Source organism: Crinia signifera, chromosome 8, assembly GCF_055691185.1.
Source record: "Crinia signifera chromosome 8, ASM5569118v1, whole genome shotgun sequence".
Classification (NCBI taxonomy): Eukaryota; Metazoa; Chordata; class Amphibia; order Anura; family Myobatrachidae; genus Crinia; species Crinia signifera.
Window position 1 is genome coordinate 59,209,396 of NC_139224.1, and position 27,900 is coordinate 59,237,295.

Consider the following 27,900-nt stretch of genomic DNA (forward strand, 5'->3'; position numbering starts at 1 on the left):
GGAAGGAGGGCCCTGCTCATAAGAGTTAACATACTAAAAATAGGTGGGTGGACGAACGAAATACAATAGGATAAGTAGGAACGGAGGCAGGATAGGAGGATCAAAAGAGGTTAGGAGGAGGGATAGGCTAGTCGAAAAAAGTGGGTTTTGAGGGAGCGCTTGAAGGAGGAAAGGGAATCAAATAGCCTGATGGGTGGCGGGAGGTTGTTCCAGTGCAGGGGGGCAGCGCGAGAGAAATCTTGGACACGGAGGTAGGGAGCTGTGGAGGAGGAGAGAGCCTTGTAGGTGGTGGTGAGGAGTTTAAAGAGAACTCGGAAAGGAATGGGGAGCCAGTGAAGAGATAAACAGAGGGGGGAGGCGGAGGTAGAGCGGCGGGAGAGGAAGATGAGCCTAGCAGCAGCGTTAAGAATGGATTGGAGAGGTGCGAGGTGGGTGAGAGGTAGCCCAGAGAGAAGGATGTTGCAGTAGTCAAGGCGGGAGATGACAAGAGAGTGAATGAGAATTTTGGTCGCGTCAGTGGAGAGTAATGGTCTGATGCGTGAGATGTTGCGTAGGTGAAAGCGGCAAGACTGTGAGAGAGCATGAATGTGGGGGGTGAAAGAGAGGGAGGAGTCAATGATGACACCGAGGCAGCGCGTTTGGTCGGTGGACGTGATCTCGGTTTCACCAATGCTGATGGAGATAGTGGGAGAAGAGGGGATGTTCGGGGGATGGAAGATTAGAAGTTCAGTTTTAGCCATGTTTAGTTTCAGGAAGCGTTGGGTCATCCAGGCTGAGATGGCCGTGAGGCATTCGGAGACCTTGGACAGGAGTGATGGGGATAAGTCGAGGGAGGAGAGATAGATTAGGGTATCATCAGCATAAAGGTGGTAATGAAAACCATAGGAGCTGATGAGGGTTCCCAGAGAGGTGGTGTAGAGGGAGAAGAGGAAAGGGCCAAGGACTGACCCTTGGGGAACACCGACTGGCTGGGGGGTAGTAGGAGAGGAGGAGCTCGGAGTGGAAACGGAGAAGGAGCGATCGGAGAGGTATGAGGTGAACCAGGAGAAGACCGTGCCAGTGATGCCAAAGGAGCGGAGGGTGTTGAGCAGGAGAGGGTGGTCAACAGTGTCAAAGGCAGCCGACAGATCAAGCTGGATGAGGATAGAGAAGAGGCCTTTGGATTTAGCCGATAGTAGATCGTTAGTGACTTTGGTCAGGGCAGTTTCAGTGGAATGTAAAGGGCGGAACCCGGATTGGAGGGGGTCTAGAATGGAGTTACCAGTAAGGTGGCTTAGGAGACGATTATAGGTCAGACGTTCTAGGAGTTTGGAGGCAAAAGGGAGGAGGGAGATGGGCCTGTAGTTGGATGGAGAGTTGGGGTCCAGATTTGTTTTTTTGAGAATTGGGGAGACAAGAGCGTGTTTGAAGGAGGAAGGGAAGATCCCAGAGGATAGGGAAAGATTAAAGAGGTGAGCCAGGTGAGAGCAGACTGATGGACTGAGACGACGGATAATATTGGAGGGGATAGGATCGAGCGGGCAGGTGGAGGGAGAAGCGGATTGAAGGATAGAGTGGACTTCAGCAGCAGTGGTGGGGTAAAATGAGGACAGGGGTTGGAAGGAGGGGAGTGGAGATGTAGGAGGGGAGGAGGGAGAGGGTGAGGTCATGGCAGCAGTGATGGCAGTCCTGAGAGAGGAGATTTTGGTTGAAAAGTAGGTAGCAAAATCAGCGGCTACGATGGAGGACGGAAGAGCTGGAGGAGGGGGGGTGAGCAAGGATTTGAAGGTGGCGAAGAGCCTGCGGGGATTGGATGATTGGGAAAGGATGAGGGACTTAAAGTAGGATTCCTTGGCCAGAGCAAGGGCAGAGCTGAAGGAGGAAAGAATGAATTTGAAATGGAGATAATCCGCAAGGGAGCGTGATTTCTTCCAGAAGCGCTCAGCAGTGCGAGAGCACTTTTTAAGGAATCGGGTGATAGGTGAGTGCCACGGTTGGGGGTTGGAGCATCGAAGGGGGATAGAGGAGGGAGGGCAGGCAGAGTCCAATGCCGAAGATAGGGTGTCATTATAGAAGGAGGCAGCGAGGTTCGGGCAGGACATGAGGGCGATTGGGGCGAGAAGAGGACACAGCATGTTTGAGAAGGCAGCAAGATCAAGTGTGTTGACGTTATGCCGTGAGACAATGCGCTTGGGAGGGGGGGTGGGAGAGGGGGAAGCAGTGAGGGAGAAGGAGATGAGGTGATGGTCAGAAAGAGGAAAAGCTGAGATAGTGTAGTCAGTAAGGGAACAAGAGCGAGAGAAGACGAGATCGAGGGTACTTCCGGTACTCACTCTTTTCTAACTTGAATATAGCGTATCATATATGATGTTGGATCCTCTCCTTACGTCTAATAACAGAATTCCACCACGGCAAGAGTAGAAAACAGATCCTCGGTTGCTGGGCAGTGGGCAAAACTCTGAAGTCACCCTCTAAGAGTTCTGCCCACTGCCCAGCAACCGAGGATCTGTTTTCTACTCTTGCCATGGTGGAATTCTGTTATTAGACGGAAGGAGAGGATCCAACATCATATATGATAAGCTATATTCAAGTTAGAAAAGAGTACCTGGAAAGGGGGAATCCCCGACTTCATTTTGAATATCCCTACACAATAAACCTAAACGTTTGCACAGTATTGTTTGAACTAGCAGTATTATACGAGGGCGAAGCTCTTCTGTGTTTTTTGTTTTTCATATTCTACAAGCACTACCCCAGAAGATCCGAATCCGGTTGTGTCCATATAAACTGGGGAGTGACGTTCATTTTTCTAGCGCTTTTCTGAGGTGAAGGGCAACCCTATAATTCTGTTACAAGAAAATCTTTAGGCCTACAACATTTTTATTCCCTGTCCCTCCCTTTGAACGGAAACCTGGAGTTTCAGGGGGGGGGGGGGGGGGGGAAGCTGGATCACCTTTCACGATGTGGCGGTCCTTTGGAATTTCATGTTTAAGACATTTGCTTTACACCTCTAACACCCCACTTACATTCGAGGAGGCGATGCAACGGTTCAATCTCCTACCTAACCATGCATTCCTCTATATCCAAGCTATCCACTACCTTCAAACGATCCTTACCACGAATCCATTAAACTCGGTAATTCGCACTAAAACACATTTTAGGAAGAGGATAGGAGAGAGAGGACTACTTTGTACATTCTCTTTACCTGCTGCCTCTTGTCCTGACCATCCCTGCCATGCTTACTTCTTGCCTCAGGTCTCCTTACCTGAGGCAAGAAGTCACCTGTCTGTATCCCCCTCCCTCTAGATTGTAAGCTCCTTAGAGCAGGGCCCTTCTCCCTCCTGTTCTCACTGCACTCTTCTTGTATTTCAACTACAGCTCTCTTACTCATCTACAATCTATACCTGCATCTATTCTCATTCACTACCTTATATCTCAGCTGTATTGTGTACTAAGAATTGTGCTTTAATTGTGTTATGTCTAGTTCTGTGTACCCTGTACTGTTCTTTTGTGTTCTATATGTACAGTACTGGCTGGTGCAATCACCATGTGGTGCCGCTGAATGGCTGCCTGGGTACTGCACAGCTCGGTAAATATGTTCCCCATGTTCATGTCCCTTATTAGAATGCGTCTTGTGCATATCTGTATGTGTGATGTACATCTGTACTGCCATTGTTGCCTGTTCCTTGTACTGATAACCCTTTGTATTGCAGTATGTGCATTGTTATTTTTAATGTCTGTAAAGCGCCTTGAGTCCTGTTGAAGAAAGTGCGCTATATAAATAAAACTTACTTACATTCTATTTCCACTATATAGGGTCGTATACGCCCGGAACTAGATCCTGATAAAGATCTCCCAGCACTTACTAAGTGGGCTTCGCAATCCTCCTCTCTCGACTCCGAAGCCATTTTAGACACTTTCTTAATAAATCTCAAACTCATCCCAACCAGCTCATACCAAGAAATGTTATATAAAATTTTCCACAGAGCATATCTTTCACCTAAACGCTGCTATCTGATGGGCACAGCAGAAAGGTCGGATTGTTTTAAATGCCATTCACCAGAGGCTGATATATATCATTGTCTCTGGCAATGCCCTCAGGTACATTCTTTTTGGCATATACTACATAACTACGCTACAAACTCACTCAAACCGTCCTTTAGCTGCACTGACTCTAGGGCCATATTTGGACATATTGCCGACCAAACTAATATCCCTAAAAATGATAAAAAATTGATTGTGCTCCTCTCAGCGGTAGGCAAAAAAGCCATCTTACAGCAATGGATACAGCTTTCACCCCCTTCATTAGACATAGTGACCTCACGCCTCCTCTTCCTGTTCACCATGGACTGGCTAGAGACCTCACTCCACAAAGAACTTCTACAATTATTTGCCTGCTGGAATAGATTCATCCAGACCCTACCTTCTCGAACCAAACAGGTTATCAAAATACATCATGGTACTCCCTCCAACTCTTACAGAATGCTACACCTATCACTCTATAATTCAGTTCCTAAACACTATTTTAACCATGCTTCATTTTTCACTCCATCCCCCCACCCCTCCTCCTATTCCATACCATTTGTCTTCTCTATCCTCACTATTCACATACTGACTGGATCTCTCCGTGGATGGGTCGGCAGTCCGGGTCGACTGTTGGGCAGGTACTTTGATTCATGATTAATTACTTGGTCATCTACCATGTTAGTGTAGGACCAAGCTTTTCTTTCTCTTCTTCTTTGTTTTGTTGTTATTTTATTTTATTTTACACTACTTATTTAGATCATTGTATTGATAGAATATTCAGGTCGAGCTTAATGTATAGAGAAATTCTCTTATACCCATTTATCGACAATCATCGATAGAATTCTATATATCTATATTTTCTCGACTGTATTGGGAGATAGTTCGCTCCCTTATTTATTTAGTAAATTTGTTAAGGAAAATGTTGAAAATGTTATTTGAACCTCACTGTCATTATTCCTATGTCACCATCCATTGTTGGATGTACTGTATTAGTATTTTGTTTTATTGAGGCTCAATAAAAACATAAAAAAAAAAAAGAAGATAAAACATTTAATACACAGGTATAATGGAATAATCAAACTAATGAAAAATACGTATAAAAAAAGAATCATCAGCAATCTTTGATGAAGCATCCAATACAGAGGCAGAACTAGTCAGATGGGTTTCCATTGTGCCTTTCCAAGTTTAAAAAACTATGATTATTCTACTTACTGTATATTACCTCTTTATGCTGGAAGTACTGCATGTTTATCTCCAGCACACAGGCTGTTAGCCGCTGCTGTTCTAGGTTAGAACCTGCCCAGATTGCAGTGATACTTATCTTGCTGTCCTCAGGCTCATAACATTACCACGACCTCACAAGCTGAATTCAGTGGAGCCCCTCCTTCTGCTTCATCCCCAGCCACCACAGTTACCTTGACTTAACTTTTTATTATATAGTGAGTAGAGAAAGGACCACAAGTGGATTCTCATTTACATCACCGGGACATTTCTGTTGATTGAATCCTATACTAGTCCAGAACTCTATTTACAATAACTGGGACTCTTTATTTCCTAAATTTTCACTTTTACTAATTCACATTACTGTCATTAGTTGTATATAAGAGCACTGGAGAGACGAAGGCCTGCATTCGCCTTTTCAGGCATTTTTCACCCATTATTTGCCCCATAAAACAACACATACTGTAGAACAGTCCAAACGGTGGCGCTCCAGTTGTTGTGAAACTACACATCCCAGCATGCCTTGCCATAGTTTTAGCATTTCCTAATAGCAAAACTGTGGACTTGGGGACTTGTAGTTTCACAACAGCTGGAGGGCCATCGTTTGGACATGCCTGCTGTAGAAGTATTGGGAAACATGGCATGACCAAGGACATACAAAAATAATCCCAAACACAAAAGAGTTTAAGAACATGCAACACATCAAACAAATATGTTGGCTTTATTCAGTGTTTACAGAAAAAAACAGGCAGCGTAAAAAAACACCAATTACTTTTTTGTTTGTATACATGTATATACATATATATATATATATATATATCCATTTCCCTGTGCACATGTACTTAAGAGAGATACGTACTTATTTGCATTACATTTCCTTCTAATTACAATGTCTAAATTTAGGGCTTTATTCTTTGCCTGTTCAGTCATTCAGTATCCGGTTTACTATGAGCAAGCAAAAATGCAGTGACATCTAATGTTTCATTATATCCAACATGGGAGACCTAGGTCATGGTAATGTTAAACAGACATTTAATATCACTGTAGTAGTGCATGAGACTGAAACATTTGCTGCCAAATGTGGAGAAATAGTTGAAAAGATTTCAAGAATGTCCATTCCAAGAGAAACCTCTCCGTTTACTGTAACCACACACTACTGCAGTGAAGTATTTCAAGCTAAAACTAACACTCCAGTTAGAAATTCTTATTCTGGTGTTGGGATAAAATGATTATACCTTTCTACAATATAGGTTTGGCTTTGCTTATGTTGGCCTGCAGCGCTTCAATATTCAAGCCAAAAAACAACAACAATAAATAGTCATGATCTAATTTGAGCTCACTGGAATGTAACGTTAACTAGTTCATTACTGCCAACTAGTACATAAGCCATGGTCAGGCATTGTGCTGAGGAGTCATTAATATACATTTATATACATAAACTCAATACAATGGTTACATACTGTATGCTGTAGTGCAGGTCAGTAATGGAACTCACTGGGTAGTGGGGAAGGGGAGGGGGGGGAGAGAGAGAGAGAGAGAGAGAGAGGGTAGAAAAACCTTTTTAGGTTGATAGGGAACAATCAGAAAATCTGAAACGTTGCAGGCTGTTGAGCCTTGAATATTGTCTCAGGTGTCCTCCTAGGAGACCCCCACCAAATACAATATAGGCAACAAAAACAAGCAGCACTCCAAGACTTAAAAAATAGCGTTTAATATTTCATACCATTTTTTCACCAATTCAAAGTCCTGGAGTGCTGTCTGCTTTTATTGGCTAAATAAATAGGGCGGAATTTATCAAAAAATGTAGAGAAAGTGGACAGAGATAAAACACCAACCAATGAGTTATTTTCCAAATAAAGGGGTAGATTTATTAAGCTTGGTGAAGTGATAAAGTGTCCGGTTTTTTTTTATCACCGGCCAATCAGCTTCTACCTGTCATTTTTCAAACCAAGCCTGTAACTTCACAGTTAGGAGCTGATTGGCCGGTGATAAAAAACACTTTATCACTTCACCGAGCTTAATAAATCTGCCCCACAGTGCCTAATTTAGTTTTGCATGCAAATACAATTGTGATTTTCTAGACTATGGACCTGCTAATGTTAGCAAGGAAAGCTGCCACTGGGGAATACAATGAGATGCACAATGAAGCCATTGCAAACGTAATTGTAATTGTGTACACATTTGCAGCTTATACGCAAAAATAAGAACATTGAGTCTGACTGAACACAGTAGTAGAGACACTGGTGCCAAGCTGTGCCAAGCTTTGCACGTACAAGCTCACAGTTGGAGGCAAACACTCTGAAAACTGCCAAGACACCCCTGCATTTCTCCAATCACTCCACTTTAACACCCCCAAGTGGTCACTTTCTGTCAGTGACTTTTTCATGAAACCCACATTGAGAGTGAGATTGCAGCAGCAGCTTGATGCCTGCCCATTGTGATCACAGCACATGTGGGTCACTCTGTTGCGTGAACATTAGCTGTTGTGTAAAAACATGAAAAAGGACCACAGCCTGAAAAATGCAGATTGGTTGATACTTTCACTTTCCACTTTATATCTCTTCAAGCTTTAAAACATCTCCGAGAGAGAGAGAGAGAGAGAGAGAGAGAGAGAGAGAGAGATGTAGGGAGGGGTGAGCAAGTAGTGGAGGAGTGAAAGATGTAAACCATGAAAGAAAAAGGATTGTGCAAGAGAGTAAAGGTGCCCATACACTGTACAATTACTGGGTGCAATGAGAGGCGCACTCCCGTCACACAGCTCATCGCACAGTTCAAAAAGTATATGCTGCACATACTTTTTGTACTAGATCTCATCTCATTGCATTGCAAAACCTATGCAATGCAGTGAGATGCGATATTGTATACAATAATTGTACTGTGTATGAGCACCTCAAGGGACAAGGAATGGGAAGTGATAGCAAGCGAGATAGGTAGATTAACACTGTTAAAAGAAATCTTTAATATGGACCCCATAACTCTGGTATACTTTAAAGTGAACATTAATTCTATTATGTACATTTATTTAATAGTATTATAATTAGGAGGATATTTTTTATTGAATGAAATAATTAATCTTTCAATATTGTTGCCATTTGTTCCTAATAAATGGTATGATCTATAAAAGGTACACTGGCCATTAAGGGGTTCTTCAGGAAAAAGTTCAAGATTATACAATTTATCGCCACTAGGTAAAGGAAAATGTCCAAAAATATACGTGGGGACAGTGTGGGTTTTAGCTAATAATATTAACAGAATTCAAGAGTGATCACAAGGTAAATCAGGGAGAGGATGATCACACAATGAAGTTGAAACTACTCATCCTTGAGTCTCAGTTCAAAAAACAGACAGACACAGACACATAAAGTCCCGAAGCAGAGGTGCACTTACTGTAACTGCAGCATGGTTTCAGAGAGATGACAACAAACATTTCCTCTTGCCTTACTGACAGGAAAGGTTAAAAGACTTCTGCAAATGTATTATCTATTCAGTATCACTTGCTTACATTTGGATTTGTAGAAAGTTCCTGGATCCCTTATAACGTACTCCACCGAAAGTTTGCCAGCTTAAAAGAGAACCAGTTCAGATATACACATCCTTAAATACTACTGGCTCGCTGTCAGCAAGTTTAAACAGAGCAGGTGATTTCTTAGGCAACATGATGAATAAATTGTCTTTGCTTGTCGCTCACTGAAATGTTTTCTTTGCAACTTTATTTAAAAAGAGTCAGTCAATGGTAGTTATAAGCACAAACAACTTATGTATACTACCCAGCTCATTGAGCAGGGACTAGAGCTGCAAGATCACCATTTTCCATGTTCCAGAGACGATAAAATTCTGTGAAATCCACGTAAGGTTCTACGCGACCATCCTCATCTGGCTGCAGGGACTGTGATGGACGGGAGCGAAAGAGGCCACCATCGGAGCTGGAGCTGCTGCTCTGAGTATGAGTGTTGGTAGACTGTAGAGTTGCGCTAGGTGATTGCCTAGATATACATGATACAAAGTTGGAAGATATGAACAGCAAAGATAGTGGTTAGAAGAAAAATAAAATATTGGTAATACACAATATTAAAATGTGTGCGTGCAGAGCTTAGGTAGCTTGCATGGTTGGGCACAGGAAGGACCTGGGTTAAGGCACAGCATGAACAGGTAACTCGGTCATCTAAACATATCCAGGTCTTAGGGGGGTATGGTGCCAGTCACACAGGACAAGTGTAAAGAATGAGGACCCTCAGTCTAAGTATAGCTAAGATATGTATGTTATGAGGGTGTGCTACTACTGGACATGGAAATCAGGGGCTGGCTGGCAACTTTTAGCCTAGGGGGCAAGTCCAGAGCACTGGGCCATACCCCCCCCCCCCCAACTTTCTGGAAGACGGAATGCTTGTGCGCGCTGAAAAATTAGCCATGTGGCCTATCATAGGGGGCGTGGCCTGTACCATGATTGTATTGTGTACCTGCAGATTGCACATTGTCGTGCTAATTACACATTATGCCACACACCTTGATGCCCATTACACCCCATACTGTGATGGCAATTACCCAATGCTCCCCACACCGTAATGCCCATTACGCCCCATACCATGATGCCCATTACACCGCACAATGTGATGTCCACAGTACCAGATTTTCCCCCACAGTGCCAAATACACATATGCCCCCACAGTGCCAGACAAATATGCCCCCACAGTGCCAGACACATATGCCCCCACAGTGCCAAATACACATATGCCCCCACAGTGCCAGAATTTCCCACCAGCAACTCACCATTGTTGCTGTCTCTCCATCTGCTGCTACTGGGGGGAGGGGGGGGGGGCGGGGGAGAGCACAGTACATGCCCCTCCTGCCCACACCCCAGTCTGGTGAGGCTACTACCGACAGCCCTCCTGCGCTAGTCGCAGCTTCCAGAACACTGCCGCGGCTACAGGAAAATGGCCTCAGTGCAGGGGGCCGGCAGCCATTTTCCTGTAGCCGCGGCTGTGTTCTGGAAGCCGCGGCCAGTGCAAGAGGGCTGGAGGAGGTGGACAATGTGCATGATCACCAGGATGGTGATCCAACGTGGCCCGCAGCCAGTGATTGGGTAAGCGGCCTGGGGGGCACATGGCACCCTGACCCCCGGCCCAGCCCGCCCCTGATGGAAATGCAGATACACACAAAGAGAAAATAATTTGTTCTTAATGTAGTGCACTTGGTATCTCAAAAATTTACTTCTTCTAGGATAATTCTAGGATAATGCAGATTGGACAGAAAATACCCATGAAGGTATTTAAACGCTGCTGATCTCCTGGTTGGGTTGGCCTTTGGAAACGCTATCCTGCGAAACTAGCGGGGCACTGGCAGTGTGCCTAACTCACACCAAAGTGAATTAGATATTATATGTGATAGATTGTAGACCTTACCTAATTTTTGATCTGATTACATGTGATTCTATAGCCCCAATGAGGGCAGAGGAAGTGGACGCGATACCTGTGATGCTAAACGCTGTACATACAGCGTGCATCTTGATCTGTGTTCTGCAGCCCTTTTCAGGGCAGAGAAAGCCGGCGCGATATCTGTATTTCCAACGCTGCATACATAGCATACAACCCGCTCCGTATTCCTATTAGAAAGTTTCATATAGATGTCAGATTTCCGGGTCAAATGTTGTAGCAGTCCTACACACTATCCAATTTAACGTGCGGTCTAAACCACGTTTAACATAGTGGAGGAAACTGACAAGCTATTGGCATTTTCTGCACCACACGCATATTGTAGTGTTTGAATTGCTGTATATATTTTTCAATGTGATAATAATACCTCATGCTAAATAAATTAGCAATGTATGGGCAAATTATAATATATATTTAAATGAGCCTGATTGGCATCCCATGCCCAAATGGTGTGGGTAATTAAACTATGGCCAGTATTCAATGCTCCCGATTCACAGTTTTTTCGGCGAATCGGGCTGTTTTCACTCCTTGCAGTGAATTTTTTTTCACAGAAAATATGATTCACCCAATTCAATGTTCACTGTTCACCGAAAGTGAACAGCGAATGCCGGCCAGTTCTCCGTTTCATGCTCGCTGCAATTCGCTGGTGTATTTCAATGGGGTTTTCACTTGGATTCAATGCTCAAATGGAGAACTGCTTTCTCCATTGATTTTCGCCATGATTCTGTTTTACATTTGTCATATTTTTTAGGTGAACTGGAATGTGATCTTTTAAAAAAAAAAGCTTATTTTTTTTTGGGTTAAAAAAAAATCAGATTTTTTTTCTGTGAAGGGGCATGCTATTTTTATTCATGTGCTTGCAGCACATGAATATATGTTTATTTTTGTAAACAATTTTTTTTTTTTACACATTCGCCAGCAGGGGGCCGGGAGCCGCTCATAATATTTATTTATTCACTTCACTCTGGTCCCGGCTTGTCACATGCGGGACCAGAGGAGCGGCTCACTACCTCTGCCTCGGCTCCCTACCCCTCCCGGAGGGCAGCCTCTGCTGCCTGTGCCCTGGGAGCCCTCCCCCACAAATTCTGGGGCAGGCAGGGAGGCTTACATCTCCCTACCTGCCTCCATCCCCCGGCTCCCTGCTGGTTAAAATTCGCCAGCAGGGGCAGCGAGCCCCTGCTGCATTGAATAGGGTGACAGGGAGGGCTGGCAGCGAATGCTGCAGCCCTCCTGAACGTGCAGCGAATCTTAAACAGGATTCGCTGCACATGGAGAAATATATCATTGAATACTCGCCACAGTGTCACAATTCTCTACATTGCTCTTAATTATACTCATCTTTACTCATTTCCATATGTAATATAGGACCGTGCCCCTCTGCATAGAAGAGAGCAGCACACGGTTACATAACAATCATTCATTTGTTAAAAAACGGAGTAGACGAAATACCTTGGCTGTTAATTAGTCTCAAATTTGGAGCAAAAATGCTTTGAACTTTCTCTAAAGGTCCATACACACTAAGCGACTATGCCCAGCGTGTATGTACAGTGATGATCACTATCATCGCTGCGGGGAAAGCCGCTCAGTGCATACACACTGAGCGGCTTTCCCCCTGCCCGGCACCGCTGGAGGGGGGAGGACGGCGCTGCATAACAGAGCGTTATGCAAAGCCGTCCTGAATGCCACTCATCTGCTGGTAATACCAGCAGATGAACGGCTTTCCCGACGATGCTGCTGGGGCACGCAGCAGTGCTCACCGCTCATCGCCGGGCCATACACACTGGGCGGCTTTGAGCTGAAAGCCGCTCAAACCTGCTGTTTTGAGCGACTTTCAGCTCAAAGTCGTCCAGTGTGTATGGGCCTTAAGAACTGCAAGTGATAAGTGGACGCGATACCTACGGCTCTAAACGCTGCACACACAGCATGCAGCTTGCTATGTGTTCCATAGCCCTTGTCAGGGCAGAGAAAGCCGGCGTGATATCTGTATCTCCAGCGCCGCACATATAGCATACAGTTTGCTCCATATTTCTATGTGCCTCTCTACATAGAAGAGAACAGCACACTATTACTTATTGTAACCATTTACTGTTAACAAACAGGGCACACAGAATACTGTGGCTGTCAATCAGCCTCTAACTTGTAGCTAAATTGTTTTAAATCTTTCTCTAGAATCACAAGTGATTAAATTAACCCTATGCTATTAAGCTAACATTGTGGGACAGAATACATCAAAGTACTGAAAAAGATCAATACTTGATAATTTATCAAGACAATACTGGTCCAAGAATCACATTTACCACTATATGAATAAAGTGTAATTAGAGTGTGCCACCTGCCCGCCACCTCATCCTTTTAAACACTTGTCATTGTCTCTGTTTTGTCTTAATATCACTACATTCTGTATGTGTTCTTTTAGGTATATTTCGCAGCCTTTTAATGGTAATTAAATAAAAGTTAATTTTTAAGATACCAGGTGCACTACATTAAGGACAAATTATTTTCTCTTCGTGTCTACCCAGGTCTTAGCTGCGGTGTGAAAGGGAACTGTCCAGGACTGGAAGAGGGTTCCAAGCTCAGGGTCATACCCAGAATTTTGGCTGGGATGTCTACACTGCTTGGGCGAAGAAATCTACATCAGAAGATGCACACCCTGGCATTCAAACTGCCAGAAAACCGGGCAACATGACCCAGTATTCAAGAATGCTTCTCAGCGCTACCAGTTCCTGCCCCCAAAATGCCTGCAGACTGTTAATCAGGCTGCGGTTCATGGAACACTGCATGAGACTACACTGGATCCATTCTGCAGATGCACAAAATGGGTCCTGCTCATGTGTGGGCACCACACTATCAGAAACATATGCTAACCATCAGGTTTACATACATTTACATAAACCATAGAATCATACAAGGTTACACAGAATTCATTGTTTCTTTTCTGCTTGCTGGCTTTCAACTTCTTTGCAATAAACATTCTCCCAAAACAAACTAATCTACACCATTATACTTTCAGTTCATCATCACTGCTATGGTACAGTGCATGCGGATGCCAGAGAGAAGCGGTCTCCCAAGATGGGAGCTCTGAGGCAGGCCATTTGAAAGATGCCTGCGTGTAGTGATCGGGCTCAACAGCAGAACAACACAGAGACGGGAGACGCCGGGGCGACAACACACACAAAGAGATAAGAGGGAGAGTAGAGTGCTAAAAAAACAAAAACCCCACAGACCCAGGCAGTGCCAGGTGCAACTACTTGTTTAGAATTTTATATAATTATTCTAAGTTAATATTGGGCCATTATAAATAGATTTCCTGCTGGGACTCACACAGGTAAAGTCTTTGCAAGAACGACATGTTCAAGTTTAGTGAGTAAAAGAAACCTGTGATCCTCCATCGATAAGAGCAGCACAATCGTTTCAAACAAATGCCTAGAAGTTTTGCATGAAATTCCCTTTTGTAAATATTATTAAATGAAAAGATAGGTTTTTGGGTACTTGTTTCCTAGCACGGCGCCCGTCGGGTTGATCGCATGCCTTAAGTTTAAGGTACTTAAGGCATGCGATCGACGCGATGGACCTGATTTTATGTCAATCACCAGTGTATTTGCCGGTGAAAGACAAAATCGCATTGATCGGGTCCATCGGGTCCATTATAATGGGCCGCGCCCCGACCGACGCGATTTTCCCATAGAAAATAATGTTAAATAAGAAAATCGCGTTGATCGGGTCCATCACGGCCCATTATAATGGGCCGCGATGCGACCGACGCGATCAACCCGATTTTCCCATAGAGAATAATGTTAAATTATTTTTAAAGTTAAAATCGGGTTGATCAACCCGATTTTACATTGGGAACAATGGGAAATGGGCGAATATGGCCAATTTCTCATTGTATAGGGTTAGAAAGTATGGTTAATGTCCCCCAATTGTTAACGCCACCCCACTATTGACGCCAACCTGAAGCGTGGCGAGCATAGCGAGCCCGCGAGGGGCGGCGGTACACCTCCTACGACCTTTTCATTCCCCCACTATCCACGTCGGCGTTGAGTTGATTTTATATAGTGTGGCGAGCGCAGCGAGCCCCGCGAGGGGACGCGGATACCTGTGAAGTTATGCGCGTCCGCTCGCCACGCTTCGGGCTCGGTGGCTCGCTGCGCTCGCCACACTATATATTATCAAGTCCACGCCGACGTGGATAGTGGGGATATGAAAAGGTCGGAGGATGCGTACCGCCGCCGCTCGCCACGCTTTGGGTTGGCGTCAATAGTGGGGTGGCGTTAACAATGGGGGGCCATTTCAACCATCAGGGGGGGTTTGCTATTAAAATGGGGGGTTTTGGGGCTTTTTACATTGAAATCAATGTAAAATCGGGTCTCAGGGACCATTTTACATTGATTCCAATGTAAAAATCGGGTCGGTCGCATCACATGCGATGCGATGGACACGATTTTTACGACCCGATCAATACAATCAAAATCAGTGGCGCCGTGCTAGGAAACAAGTACCGGTTTTTGTTTTCGTCTACATCTGTGAGCTCTCAAAAGAAAGAATTTGAAACAAACAAGAAGGGATTGTTCATTTTGGGCCGAAACATGAGTGATACTTACATTGTTGGCGTTGTCCCATCCAGAGTTGAACTGCTATGAGTTCCATTCACCAATGTCCCCTGTGACGGCATCACCAATGACAGGGTTACACTGGTCTTACTAGTGTTTTGCGCATTTGAATATGGCACAGACACAGGATATATACGACCACCTGAAAAATACAACTGTGTGAGAAAAAGAACATTAAAATCACACATCTGCCAACCATACTAAAAGGTCACAAACCCTGGGTAGGTGTGAGCGTAGGCGGATTAATCTCCTCCAAAGGGTACCCCAAATTCCGAACAAGCAAGGTCATGTCCTCATGTTTAGAGCAGAACTTGGCACGTTCCCCACCGCTGACAAAAGTGTCATGATGAATCCTCTTGACCCTTTCCACCACTGCTTGTGCCACATCATCCAGAGAGCCCTGCTTGGCAAACTCTGTTGCAATCATTGCTGCTATCTCCTTTGGATTGAAATTCAAGAATGATGGACAAGTCAATATACTTCAAATGACGTAAGAAAATACAGTGTTGGAGTAAACGCAAAAGGAAACTGCTGTATTAATAGCACCTGATTGGCTTGTCCAGGCCCGTGTGCCGCTTCCAGTGCCTTGTACAGCCCCTCAGACATAAGCACCAGAAAACCTGTAACTCCATCCAGTGGCTGACATCCATGAATTTCTGGCTCTGATGTGACTGGTTTAGATTTGGATGCACTGAAGAACAAAGTACATCAATTATTGTATGAATGCGACTGCATGCTTGTGACAATTTGAATATTCAATGAAATACTGAAAAGACCCCCGACATTCTGACAATATAAGAAAGTAAGAACAAATCTGCAATTGTAAATGGTAGATAAAATGCACAGCAGTTAAAGGGGCAATAATAAGTGCACACAATGGGCTCATACATCATAAAAGCCTTTGTGTGACAGTACATATAATTTATGAGAATTTCTCAGCATAAATTAACATATTTTAGTCAAATAAATATATCACATACTACGGTACCATTGTAGCTATTTACTTCCAAAATGTTGCTTTTATCATTATTTATGTGATTATTACACAAAAGAAATATGCTTTATACTGTAAATATCAGTTTGTATACTTTAATTTTGCTGCTCTGTACAGTATACTCTTGATCTATTTTATCTTTCTTCAGTTCTGTTTGGCATACATGTGTCCGCATACACAGGGCTTGATTAAAGGTTCCAGGTTCCCTAGGCTATTACACATGTAGCTCCTTGTGTAATGCTGCTAAACACACATGCATGGGCCCCTCAGGGATTTGACAGTCATACTGCCCACGTGCTTGTAACTAAGGTTATACAACTGGCATGTATCACATGCCTGTGGCGTGTGAAGGAGACTTTGGCTTTAGGCTGCCCAGATGTACATAAAGGAATGGTTCCATTAGTAAGATACATTGGCACAGTCATCTGGCAGTCACCTTAAGAACGTGACTCCCACAGGACACAGGTGGGGTGATAGCTAACAAGCATGAAATAAATTAGGCCTTAATTTTATTCCTCGGCTGTCACCTGCAAGGCACCAACCAGGTTCTAAACAACCATGCATCCCAAACTTGCATACCGTACATATCTTTAAAAAAAGTAAGAGTTACCACTTTTCAAAAAGGGAATTTATTGCAAGAATGGAGAAAGTAATAGGAAAAGATTATAAAAATGCTGATCACTTTGGCTCTGTCTGCTCCCTAAAATTACACTGGATGACAAGATATAAGATGATCTATCAGTTCTGAAGGACATATCTCCAAAATGTACAAAGAAGGGATTCAATGGAACATGGCCTACAGCACAAAAGTTACCCAGAAAAGACTAAAAGTTCTTAATATGTATAGTTTCAAGCAAAGAAGAGAAGAGGGGGTGGGGGATCAAGATAGAAACGTTCAAATATATTCAGGTTTTTAACAAGGTCCAGGAGGGAAACATTCTTCAAATGAAAAGAAGTATAAGAACTGGAGGCCATGCACTTAAATTGGAGGGAGGTAGGTTCAAGTGAAAACTTGAGAAAGGGTAGTGGAGAAGTAGAATAGACTCCTACCAGAGGTGGTAGAGTATAATACAGTAGAGCAATTTAAACATGTGTGAAATAGACATAAGGTTTATCTGCCATCACATTCTATCACAGCAACTAGGAAACCCACCACTCACTGTAGTGAGAAGAACTCTGCCCACCAGGTTTTTTTAATTTTTTTTAATTTTAGCGCCAAAGGTCCAAGTCACAGAAGTGCTGAGGCCTGCTTAATACAGTTAGTACTGGGGTCTTAATGGAGGGACCACTACCAAATTAGCATTACCGATAAAGGACGCTATATAGGTCATGTTAAGTATGAACAAACCTTTTAAAAGCTATAACGGTTTTAGATTTTGTGTATTTATATATTTTTTATTTAAAATATATGTACTAATAATATAATCATAATGAATTCGAGCTCCCAAAAACGTAAGACTTTTGTGCCATCTCAATATGAACATATAACATAAATAGGGATGCAGACAATTTACCAACAGTCAATATACTGAAGTCAAAATACCGACAACCATTGGCAGTCAAAATACTGACAGATTCAAAATGCCAACATTCATTATGCTGACATTGTCAACATGCTGGCATTTAAAATGTCAAGCATTTTCATGATTTTTCTTTGAAACCAAATTGTTCTTACTACACGATCCAAGTGGACATAATGTTAAGGTGCCCATACACCGAACCGATTTCGGGCGAAATCGGCCCAGTTTGTTGTCCCCTCAGGTTCAATGCGTGTTCCCCCTGCGTATCGGACCCGAGCAGGTGGTCGTACCTGCTGGCAATCCGACCACCCATCCTGGGACCTCCTTCCCATGCAGCAAGGGCGGGCTGCGGGGTCCTGGCAGCTGGTGGTGGAGGCAGGCAGTAGCGCTATTCACCGGGCGGCGGCGGGGGAAGCGCTGCTGAATTTGAAAACACTTGCCGGACGCTGAATCTCACGTGTATGGGGGCCATTAGATTATAAAAGTTTGCTGAGAGCAGCGAGGCAAAAACATGGGAAGCGCAGCAAGCCATGCAAAGGGATGCGGAAAACTTATAGTCGCCATGGCGGCATTTTAAATGTTATCATTGCGACCATGTCAGCATAATGAATGTCAGCATTTTGAACATGTCGGTATTTTGAATGTCGGGACATCATACTGAACCCTATAACTCCATCTGGGAGGCTTCCCTCACCTCAGCAATTCCATGTCATTGTAGTTATACTTGACCTTGTAATCCCCAATCCTGCGGGTGCTGGTTTGGCCTCCAATCAGACCCACCTGTTTTATCTTAGTTGTGTCTAAACCTGTGAAGACAAGGAAGTCACACCAATAGTTAATCCTGCACAAACATAGATGATCCTACTCTGTGTGTGTGTGTGGTTAAAAAGATATTAGCTATGTGCTTCATTTTGCTATTGCCTAATATAAAAAGGTTCTGCTCCCTCTCCAACATTCCCCAGACAAATGTAATAATGAAGCTGAATCCAAATCTGTATAGGCAGTAGCTTTCACAATATATATATATATATATATATATACATACAGTTGTATTTACTGAATCTCAGACTGTGCATATGTAAAGTACTAACTACTGTATGTGCGCATTCCCACATATATTCATTGCCGGATGAAAGCATGTTGTTACAGGATCACCATTCTCCTACGATCTGTAACCAGTTCAAGTATTCGGGATGCGGTCATTAGGTTGACAATGTCGAGGTAGACATGGTCAAAAGGTCGACAGTTAAAAAAATCAACACATGAAAAAAGGTTGACATTAATTAGGTCGACATGATCAACATAGCTACATACTGTAAATCAACATAGCTACATACTGTAAATCAGCTAGGTAATCAGATTCAGCGAATATGTTTGCAATATTAATTCCAGGGTCGGAGACACAGGATTTACGACACGGGTGTGCCCTTTCACACAGAAAAAGGACCTGTGTTATTCACGAAATTACCGGGTAGAACTGCTTCACCCGGTAATTTTGTTTTCTCTCTGAAAGGGGTATAAGATGTAAAATTGGGTATGAGTCTGATTTTGTATGGTGGCCTAGATGGTGACACGCTTATGAAGTGTGTGTGTGTGTGTATATATATGTGTGTATATATATATATATATATATATATATATATATATATATATATATATATATATATATATACACACATATAAACATACACACAGCACCAACATTTTAGGCAGGTGTGGGGAAAAAATGCTACATAGTAAGAATGCTTTACCTTCAAAATGGCATAAATTCTTCTAGGTACACTTGCGCACAATTTATGGAGGAACTTTTCAGGGAGGTTGTTACAAACATCTTAACTACAGATCTTATGTGGATATAGGCCCTTATTCTGGATCACTTGCAAAGGCAAATTCCTTCTCAAATGGACAAAACCACGTGACTTGTACAGAGAGAATTAGATTTGGGTGGAGTTATACTACAAAGTGAAATTGGTATTGCAGTATAAAAATAAAGCAGTCAGTATGTTCCCTGCACAGAAAAAAAAAATAACTCACCCAAATCTAAATCTCTATACACGTTACATCTGCCCCACCTGCAGTCCATTTGAGAAGGAATTTGCCTTTGCGAGTGAACCAGAAGAAGGGCCAAAGTCTTGCTCAAACCTTTCTGTCTCTATGGGCCTGATTCAGACCTGTTCACAAGGCTGCAATTTTTGCAGATGCACAAAACCATGTGCAGGTGGGGCAGCTGTAACATGTGTAGAGACAGTTACATTGGGTGAAGTGTGTTCATTGCAGTGTAAAAACAAAATAGCCAGTATTTACCCTGCACACAAACAAAAAAATTCCCCCAAATCTAACTCTCTCTGCATATGTTACATCTGCCCCACCTGCAGTGCAGCATTGTTTGTCCATCTGCAAGAATTGCAGCCTTGCTAACAGGTCTGAATGTAATCCCAGATAAACTCGATGATGTTGAGATCACATGCCGTAACGCCAATTACACATAAGGCCTCACATGATGCCCATTATATACTATATTACAAACCGTAATGCCCATTACACATTGTGCCACACATTATGATGCCCATTACATACTATATAACACACCTTAATGCCCCTTACATATTTGACACTTACCTACATGCTCAATGCCAAAGGGCTTCATGCTCAATGCCAAGGGGAACAGAAATTGCTTGATGCCAAGGGGGACTGAAATTGTTCGATGCCAAGGGGGACTGAAATTGTTCGATGCCAAGGGGGACTGAAATTGCTTGATGCCAAGGGGGACTGAAATTGCTCGATGCCAAGGGGGACTGAAATCGCTCGATACCAAGGGGGACTGAAATTGCTCGATGCCAAGGGGGACTGAAATTGCTCGATGCCAAGGGGGACTGAAATTGCTCGATGCCAAGGGGGACTGAAATTGCTCGATGCCAAGGGGGACTGAAATTGCTCGATGCCAAGGGGGACTGAAATTGCTCGATGCCAAGGGGGACTGAAATTGCTCGATGCCATTGGGAGGGTGAAATCCTGGTGTGGCCCGATCTGACAGCCCGGCAGAGAGAGCGGTGCGCTGCCCGGCTGCATAGTTAAAGCCAGTCTATCCACTGCTATTTTCAAGTCTCCCGCTGGACCATTAGCATATAGGAGTTAGCAGTCCAGCAGCCAACAATACCGCTCCTGATTGGCTGCTGGACCCTCAAGCGCCTATTGGCTCGACAGACAAAACGGCGGACAGATCTGCTTTGTTTCCTGACTCCTACAAGCCACATCCGGGCGGCCCAGGAGTCAAGACACAGGAGCAGGGAGCGAGCGGCCGGGCGGCAGAGTTTGCGTTGCAAGGTTCCGGAACCCTGTGAACGTTCGCCACTTGGAGCTCGTGCTCCACCAGCTACGCCCTTGACCGAATGAAAACACAGTGGTCCGTGCACATCTCTAGTATAAAATGGAGTTGGAAAGGGTAGGTACTCGCAGGTAGTTGTACAATCACCAGAACCTTGCTGTCCTATTCAGTTAATGAATAAACCACATACAAGGAGCACTGCCACTGGTATCCCTCCCTAGACAAGCTACAAAAAATGTTCCTCGGGGGAACATTTATAGAAATTATGACCTCAGGGGAACCTTCCTTGATGTTTGGTATACTTCCTGAGAGATTCAATAAACTTGTGACAGATATTATCAGCCTCCAAATCTAGGTCTACAACTAAATTAAAGCAAAACTACTTATTTATTTACAGTTTCTTACAGTAGGAGCAAGTTTCATCTTTGCTCCTTTGGCCATGGCCATTTCTATTATAGCACAGCAAATTATGTTGCGCTTTACAAGTCAGCATTACGCAGTTAGTGCTTTTTACATTGTGTGGGCACCATTGACCATTTAAACCTGGCTGACATGACAGGTGTGAATGTGTTCCTGAAACATCCCCACTATCCACGCCAGCCCGAAGCATGGCGAGCGCAGCGAGCCCTGCGAGGGGCCACGTTAGGCGTCCTCCTGACCTTTTCATACCTCCACTATCCACGTTGGTGTGGAGTTGATTTTATAAAGTGAGCCCCGCGAGGGGATGCGGATGACTTTACATGTGTTCCGTGTCATCTCACCACGTTTCACGCTCGCCACACTTTATAAAATCAACTCCACGCTGACGTGGATAGTGGGGGTATGAACAGGTCGGGAGGACGAGTAACGCGTGTGCTTGCCACGCTTAGGGCTGGCATGGATAGTGGGGGATTGAAATGGAGGCATTGGCCAGATTAATCCCAAACCGATGGACAATAAGTGAATTTTGCAGTTTAGTTACGGTGTCCGTAAAGCGGTATCCTTTCTCAGTACTAAGTACTTAAACACACTTAAATACACCAGGTATAATTAGTACACAAGACTTGGTATAAATTCGAACGCCGCAGGGAGCCGGGGGACGGAGGCCTCCCTGCCTGCACCGGAGTCTGTGTGGGGGGTAGGATGGCTTCCGGGGACACAAGTAGCACAAGCTGCACCCCCCCCCCCCCAGGGAGAGCTGCCAGGGGCGCTGTGTACACTGACTACGCAGAGCTGCCGCGGAGTCACTACGCTGACTACGCTAGGCAGCCGTTGGGCTACGCTGACAACATAGCTTAGCCTACGCTGAAAACGTGCATGCGCCGTGATATTACACAAGTACCCATAAAAATACCAAATCAGAATTTACTGTGAATGGCTGACTGTGGCCAACTAGGTAGCTGGGCCTATTTTCATGTGGAGGTCTGGAGCTCTATTGTTAATCTGGCCATGCTCTTCACCACATTACGCACCCCCTTTGCTATTCAGAGAAACTCTGCCCCTTGTCACACTTTCCCCTCCTTCAATAAAATTCCCCTTGAGAACATTGAACAACCACACCCTAAACACTTCAAACCTGCTCCTAAACCATTCCTTCATATACCATTCTCCCTTACCCTTACCTAATTTGTAGTTATAGGTTTTCTCTTCATATGTTTATGTATTTTGGTTACTTATACCACACTTTTACACCAAAATCCCAGGTCTGGAACACTGGAACCATTTACACTGCACATGGGTGCAGGGGGCAGCGCTTGGAGGTGACATCATCTCCAAACCCTGGGACTGCTAAATGACGTGCCGGGACTGCTGATCGCCACGCTGGGGGGCTAGCCCAGCACCAACCTCCATGAACCCCTAGCCCCGTCCATGAGGTGAATGGATGCCGCACACAGGCATCCATTCACCTCCTCCCTGGCTCCGCTGCTGTCTGCACAGGCTGTGTGCTCCCCCTGCCCAACCTCCATACTGACCGCAGGATGCTGTGGTTGCGAGGCTCGGCTCCCCCGTTGGTGTAAACGGGACCCGGGTCAGAAGACCTGGCTCCCATTTAAACTGCCCCACCACCCGGGTCAGGACCTGGGTAGGATTCCCGGGAAAATGGACCTGGGTTTATTTTCAGCTACTCCATTTATACCACTGCTGATCCTGGTCAAAGAAGCAAAAAACTGGGTTTTTGCAGTGGTGTAAAAGGGGTATTAGTTAGTTTTGCATGTGTCCTATCAAAATAAAGTTTTACAAAAATATATAAACAAATGGCCTGCTTACTCTGAAAAAAATAATGAATAAACAAATTGTGTACAAGGACTAAATGCGGTTTGATTTTTACAATCATTTTTAGCAGCCAAAGTAATTTCAGTCCACTCCTTTTTACATTTTCAACTGAATGATGTACGAGAGCATTCATTTCTGATTGATCTGTGCAGCCACAGAAGAGCAATATAAAAAGAAGGGGAACTTGACTGTATAATCACAAAAAAAAACTATTTTTTGTTAACTACTAACATAAAAAGGTGCTGTAGCCGCATTGGGACTCATTTTGCCCAACCTACCATAAAACATTTATGTGACATTCCACTCTGTTAAGAAGATATGGATTGCACAATAGTACAATAAGAAACCAAAATATAATCTGAAGTAAATGCAAACATACCCAGCTGCGATAGGCGGAATATCTCATCTTCATTTTCTGTTGTGTGATCAGCATTAAGCTGTGTGACTTGTAGTCCATCCACTGTGGACTTGCATAGCAAAGCTCTGTTGGTACCTGTAACAAAAACTACATTTAACTACATGAACCTATATTTCAGTTCAGAGGAAATTTGGGCATCGAACATTGCAAAGTCATAAAGGACAGAATAACAATCAAAGAGTTTCATTCTAAATAATTATTTATTCAGTATAACAAAGTTTTCTGCATTTCATGGTAGCCCTGTATTATTTCAGGACCCTCCACATAAACCCTATCAAAAATGGTTTTAGGTGGAGTTTAACAAATTAAAAACATTATTTGATAGATACTGCGTTCATTAGATTGGCACAGGATTCCAATAACTACAGTAGTTTCAAACATATTAGGAAGGACTACAGAATGGGATAGTTAGGTGTAAAAAGCAAAAAACAGTGAAAAAACCCATGTCGACCTCGCGAGCTGTCGACAGAAAGTCATGTTGACTGTGTTGGTATATGTCGGTATTTTGACCTTGTCGGTATTTTAAATGTCGGGATTTTAAATGTCGGGATTTTATCCTTGTCGGTATTATGTCCCATTTGGGATTTTGACCCTCGGAATTTTGACTGCATCCCCTTAATTACATATTATGCCACAATGCCCATTACACATTATGTCACGCATCGTAATACCTATTGCATATTATACCACATGCCATGATGCCTTTTACATATACCACACACTGTAGTGCCCATTACATGGTATACCAAACATTGTTACGCCCATTACATATACCATATGCCGTAATGCTAATTACATATTATGCCACATAGGTGCTGCTTACCTACATGCTCATTGCTATGGGTTTCTTGCTTGATGCCAGAAAAAAATGACGAACTGGGGGGCTCCATTACGGGATAGTAGATGAGGGAGGTAGAGATGGACAGGGAGAAAAAGGATGACTGACAGGAACAAGCAGTGTGTAATCGGGAGAGGGTGACCAAAAGTGAGTGAAAGGGATGGCTAGAGAGTGACTGAGAGGATGATAAGCAGTCAGACCGATGGAAAAATGGGTGAAAGGGAGAGGCAGTGAGTGGCAGTGTCAGAGAGGGAGAGGAAACAGGCATCCCTGTTTACTGTTTAGACCCCCCTCTCCCTTTCCCCATCCCCTTTCCAATATAAGCAGTGCTATGTACTGTACCTACACACTGGCAGGACAGTATAAACGTCCTGGCAGCATTTATACTGCCAGGAGCGCTGGCAGCTGTGTCTGGTGTCCCTGCCATCAGACACGTTATACTTAGTTATGCTGTTTGATATAATAGCCAGCAGAGCAGTGCACACTGCTGGCCCACTTGGATCATTCTTTACTATCCACTATTAGTGGACACAGAGTTAGATTAGAATAGTGTGCCGGGGGTAGCGAGGTGCCGTGCCAAAAGCATGATGAGCATAGCAAGGGGATACTGTGCACATATACAGTGTCCCCGGGGACCCCTGTGACATTCGATACAAAAAAAACCTGAAAAAGTCACGTCGACCATGATCCTGGTGTTCAGCAGCCGGTGTCTAAATAGCGATACTGCTGCTCTAGCGGCAGCTCTTTAACCTGGGTTGACTAAGAATAGTATACAATCAGCGATATATTGCAGAGAACCACGTGGGAACTGCCAAGCATCCTCATGAGGTTTTCGTTTATGAAAAATATGCAGAGTTTGCAGTTGGAAGTGCTGTCAAGATCAGTCAGTTTTAAATGGACTTAAAAAATATCTAAAACCAAATTTTTATTAGAAAATGATAGTCCAAATTTTGCAAACAGCATTTACACCAGGGGAAAGGGAATAGGAGGACACCTAATCTCCTTATGCCCACATGCAATAAACACATATGAATAGAGCAGGCACTGTCCCAAAGACATCACCATGCAACTGCATCCCCCAATCACAGTATAGTATGTATAAAATCATTGGTGCTAAGATCCCTCTCATTCACTATTAGTAACGCTCATTTAAATAGCATCCATTGATTCTGTTGCACTCTACAATTGGTAATTCAGAATGAGGTTAAATTCTATGATCCAGTCACACAGAAATGTTGGGTCAGAGGATTATTTGAGTATGGAAAGACAACAAATATATGCACTGCATATACGGGTGGTAATTGGGTTGAATAGGTTACGGATGTCAAGTGGGTGGTTCTGGAATTTGACAAGCCTGCTTGCAAGTTTCAGAGCACTATTGAATACTAAAATGAAGTTTTATTGTACGGGGTGGGGGGGGGGGGGGGGGGGGGGGGGGGGGGGGGGGGGGGGGGGGGGGGGTGGAGATACCTCAGAGTGAGGGCAGGCCAGTAAAATTCCTTATAAATTCCAATAAAAGCAGATAATGATGTTGCATGCCTGTTCTGGCAATATAATCACTGCTAAAACATATTTTTAATAACATGAGTTGGTAACTTGCCTTGATCACATTTGTGCAGCCAAAATAAACAAATGGTGATACAACTAGATTTGTAAACAGGAGAAATGTGCTGCCGATTACGTTGTTCATTGCAGCTGTGTCCATAATAAACTATAACATTTTATGCATTGAAAATAAACTGAAAGCGTCCACGCTTATTTGGAAGCTACTGCTCAAATCAGTTCCAGAACACATAACAGGGCTTCTGGTGGGCGGAGTAATGAGTATGGATACATTCTGCAGAGCTCCTGAACCATGTCGCCTATCAAAAAACATTCAGACGGCTAAACCATTTCCGTGTTTAAAAACAGTGTAAACCTGATAATGACACTTGCTTGAGATGGGTGGGGTGAAAGCATGCTATATCTGTACCAAATGATAATGACACTTACTATATCTTTACCAAAAACGAGTCCTTTGATTCAAGGTCCTGGATAACTGCTCTGAAATTCAGCCTGAGCATGACACAGTGTCACGTGGCCTAGTATCCGGACTGGGCTTATTTGATTCCCAATAGAGAAATATACTTAACATATACTAACAACGGATTCCGTATGAAATCCCGACGGTCAAAATCCCGAATGGGTCATAAAACCGACATGGACAGAATCCCGACAAGGACAGAATCCTGATATATAGAATGTACAGGTGAAACTGTCAACAAGACAGGTCGACATGGGTTTTTTCACCGTTTTTTTACCCAAATGTCGACACAGTCGACATGGACACAGTTGGAAGTGAGACACAGTTGGAAGTAAACCAGTGCCTCGCTGCACTTGGCACACTATTTTATTCTCCCACCGCGCCCTAGTGGATGGCTGGGCATGAAATACCGCCTGTCGGTACATGTCGGGTCAAAAAACCAATGTCGACCTCGTGACCTGTCGACCCAAAGTCATGTTGACAGTTTCACCTGTCAGGATTTAAAATGTCGGGATGTTGTCCTTGTCGGGATTTTAAATGTCGGGATTTTAAGTGTCGGGATTTTGTCCCATTCGGGATTTTGACTGCATCCCCTAACAACACAGAAAACCCTCTTAAAAAAAAATAAAAAAATCACAATTCAAAATCAATTATACCCTTGTAGCTTATTAAAACATTGCCTGATGGTTGTGGTATCCTAAATTTAACAAGCTTTTGTAAATATCCTAGTCTCTGTTAATAATTTAAGAGGTTCAGTGGGAGGCTGACTGAGGGCAAAGTACTTGCACCTTTTGCTGTAGTAGTACTGTATGTGCAATTCAGAAAATCCTTGAGTGCATAAGGGCTCTGACCTGTATATTCTACAGTATATAAGAGAGTTGTTAAACCAATATGACAGATAGCTACTCATCAAACAGTGAGGAGCTCCCATAACAGAGCCCTCTCCTGGCACTGAATCTGTTTGAGGTACTCGCCTATTAATACCATTAAAGTCCATGAAGCATTTCATTGATTTTTTCGATCATTGGATACTGAATGTTTAAGAACCTGTCTTAAAGGACCCATTTGCTTTATTTTTTTGACATACTGCCTGTATGTTAAACCCCTGATAAAGTCTCTATAGACGAAATGCGTAGGGTTTGGACTTATCTTGCGTCATCTACTACTTCCGAACTGAACAAACAGATGTGGATCATGAAGTTTTAAAGAATTGTCTTAATAAAACATTTTATTGTTACCAGATGTTTGTACATATAGCTCTGTCGAA

General features: G+C 43.6%; 1 protein-coding gene and 1 long non-coding RNA gene across 3 annotated transcripts in view; one reads left to right on the forward strand and one right to left on the reverse strand.

Annotated features, from left to right (window-relative positions):
- The window catches only part of LOC146026118 (uncharacterized), a 68,553-nt gene extending 54,833 nt beyond the window's left edge, over nucleotides 1-13,720 (forward strand). Inside the window, exon 3 of the long non-coding RNA XR_014454363.1 lies at nucleotides 13,172-13,720. This is a non-coding gene — a long non-coding RNA (uncharacterized LOC146026118). The remainder of the gene's footprint in view (nucleotides 1-13,171) is intronic.
- The window catches only part of TAB1 (TGF-beta activated kinase 1 (MAP3K7) binding protein 1), a 55,665-nt gene continuing 34,987 nt past the window's right edge, over nucleotides 7,223-27,900 (reverse strand). Inside the window, exons 6-12 of one of the 2 annotated variants that reach the window (XR_014454362.1) lie at nucleotides 23,734-23,847; nucleotides 18,471-18,582; nucleotides 15,809-15,953; nucleotides 15,479-15,701; nucleotides 15,254-15,404; nucleotides 8,693-9,206; nucleotides 7,223-8,660 (exon numbers count right to left, since the gene is read on the reverse strand). Coding sequence is in view for 1 of the 2 variants with exons in the window: in XM_083156510.1 (XP_083012636.1) it covers nucleotides 8,996-9,206; nucleotides 15,254-15,404; nucleotides 15,479-15,701; nucleotides 15,809-15,953; nucleotides 18,471-18,582; nucleotides 23,734-23,847 (956 nt within the window). In the remaining variant the exon portion in view is untranslated. Of the gene's footprint in view, nucleotides 9,207-15,253; nucleotides 15,405-15,478; nucleotides 15,702-15,808; nucleotides 15,954-18,470; nucleotides 18,583-23,733; nucleotides 23,848-27,900 lie in introns of both variants that reach the window. The other variant, XM_083156510.1, reaches the window with a different exon arrangement.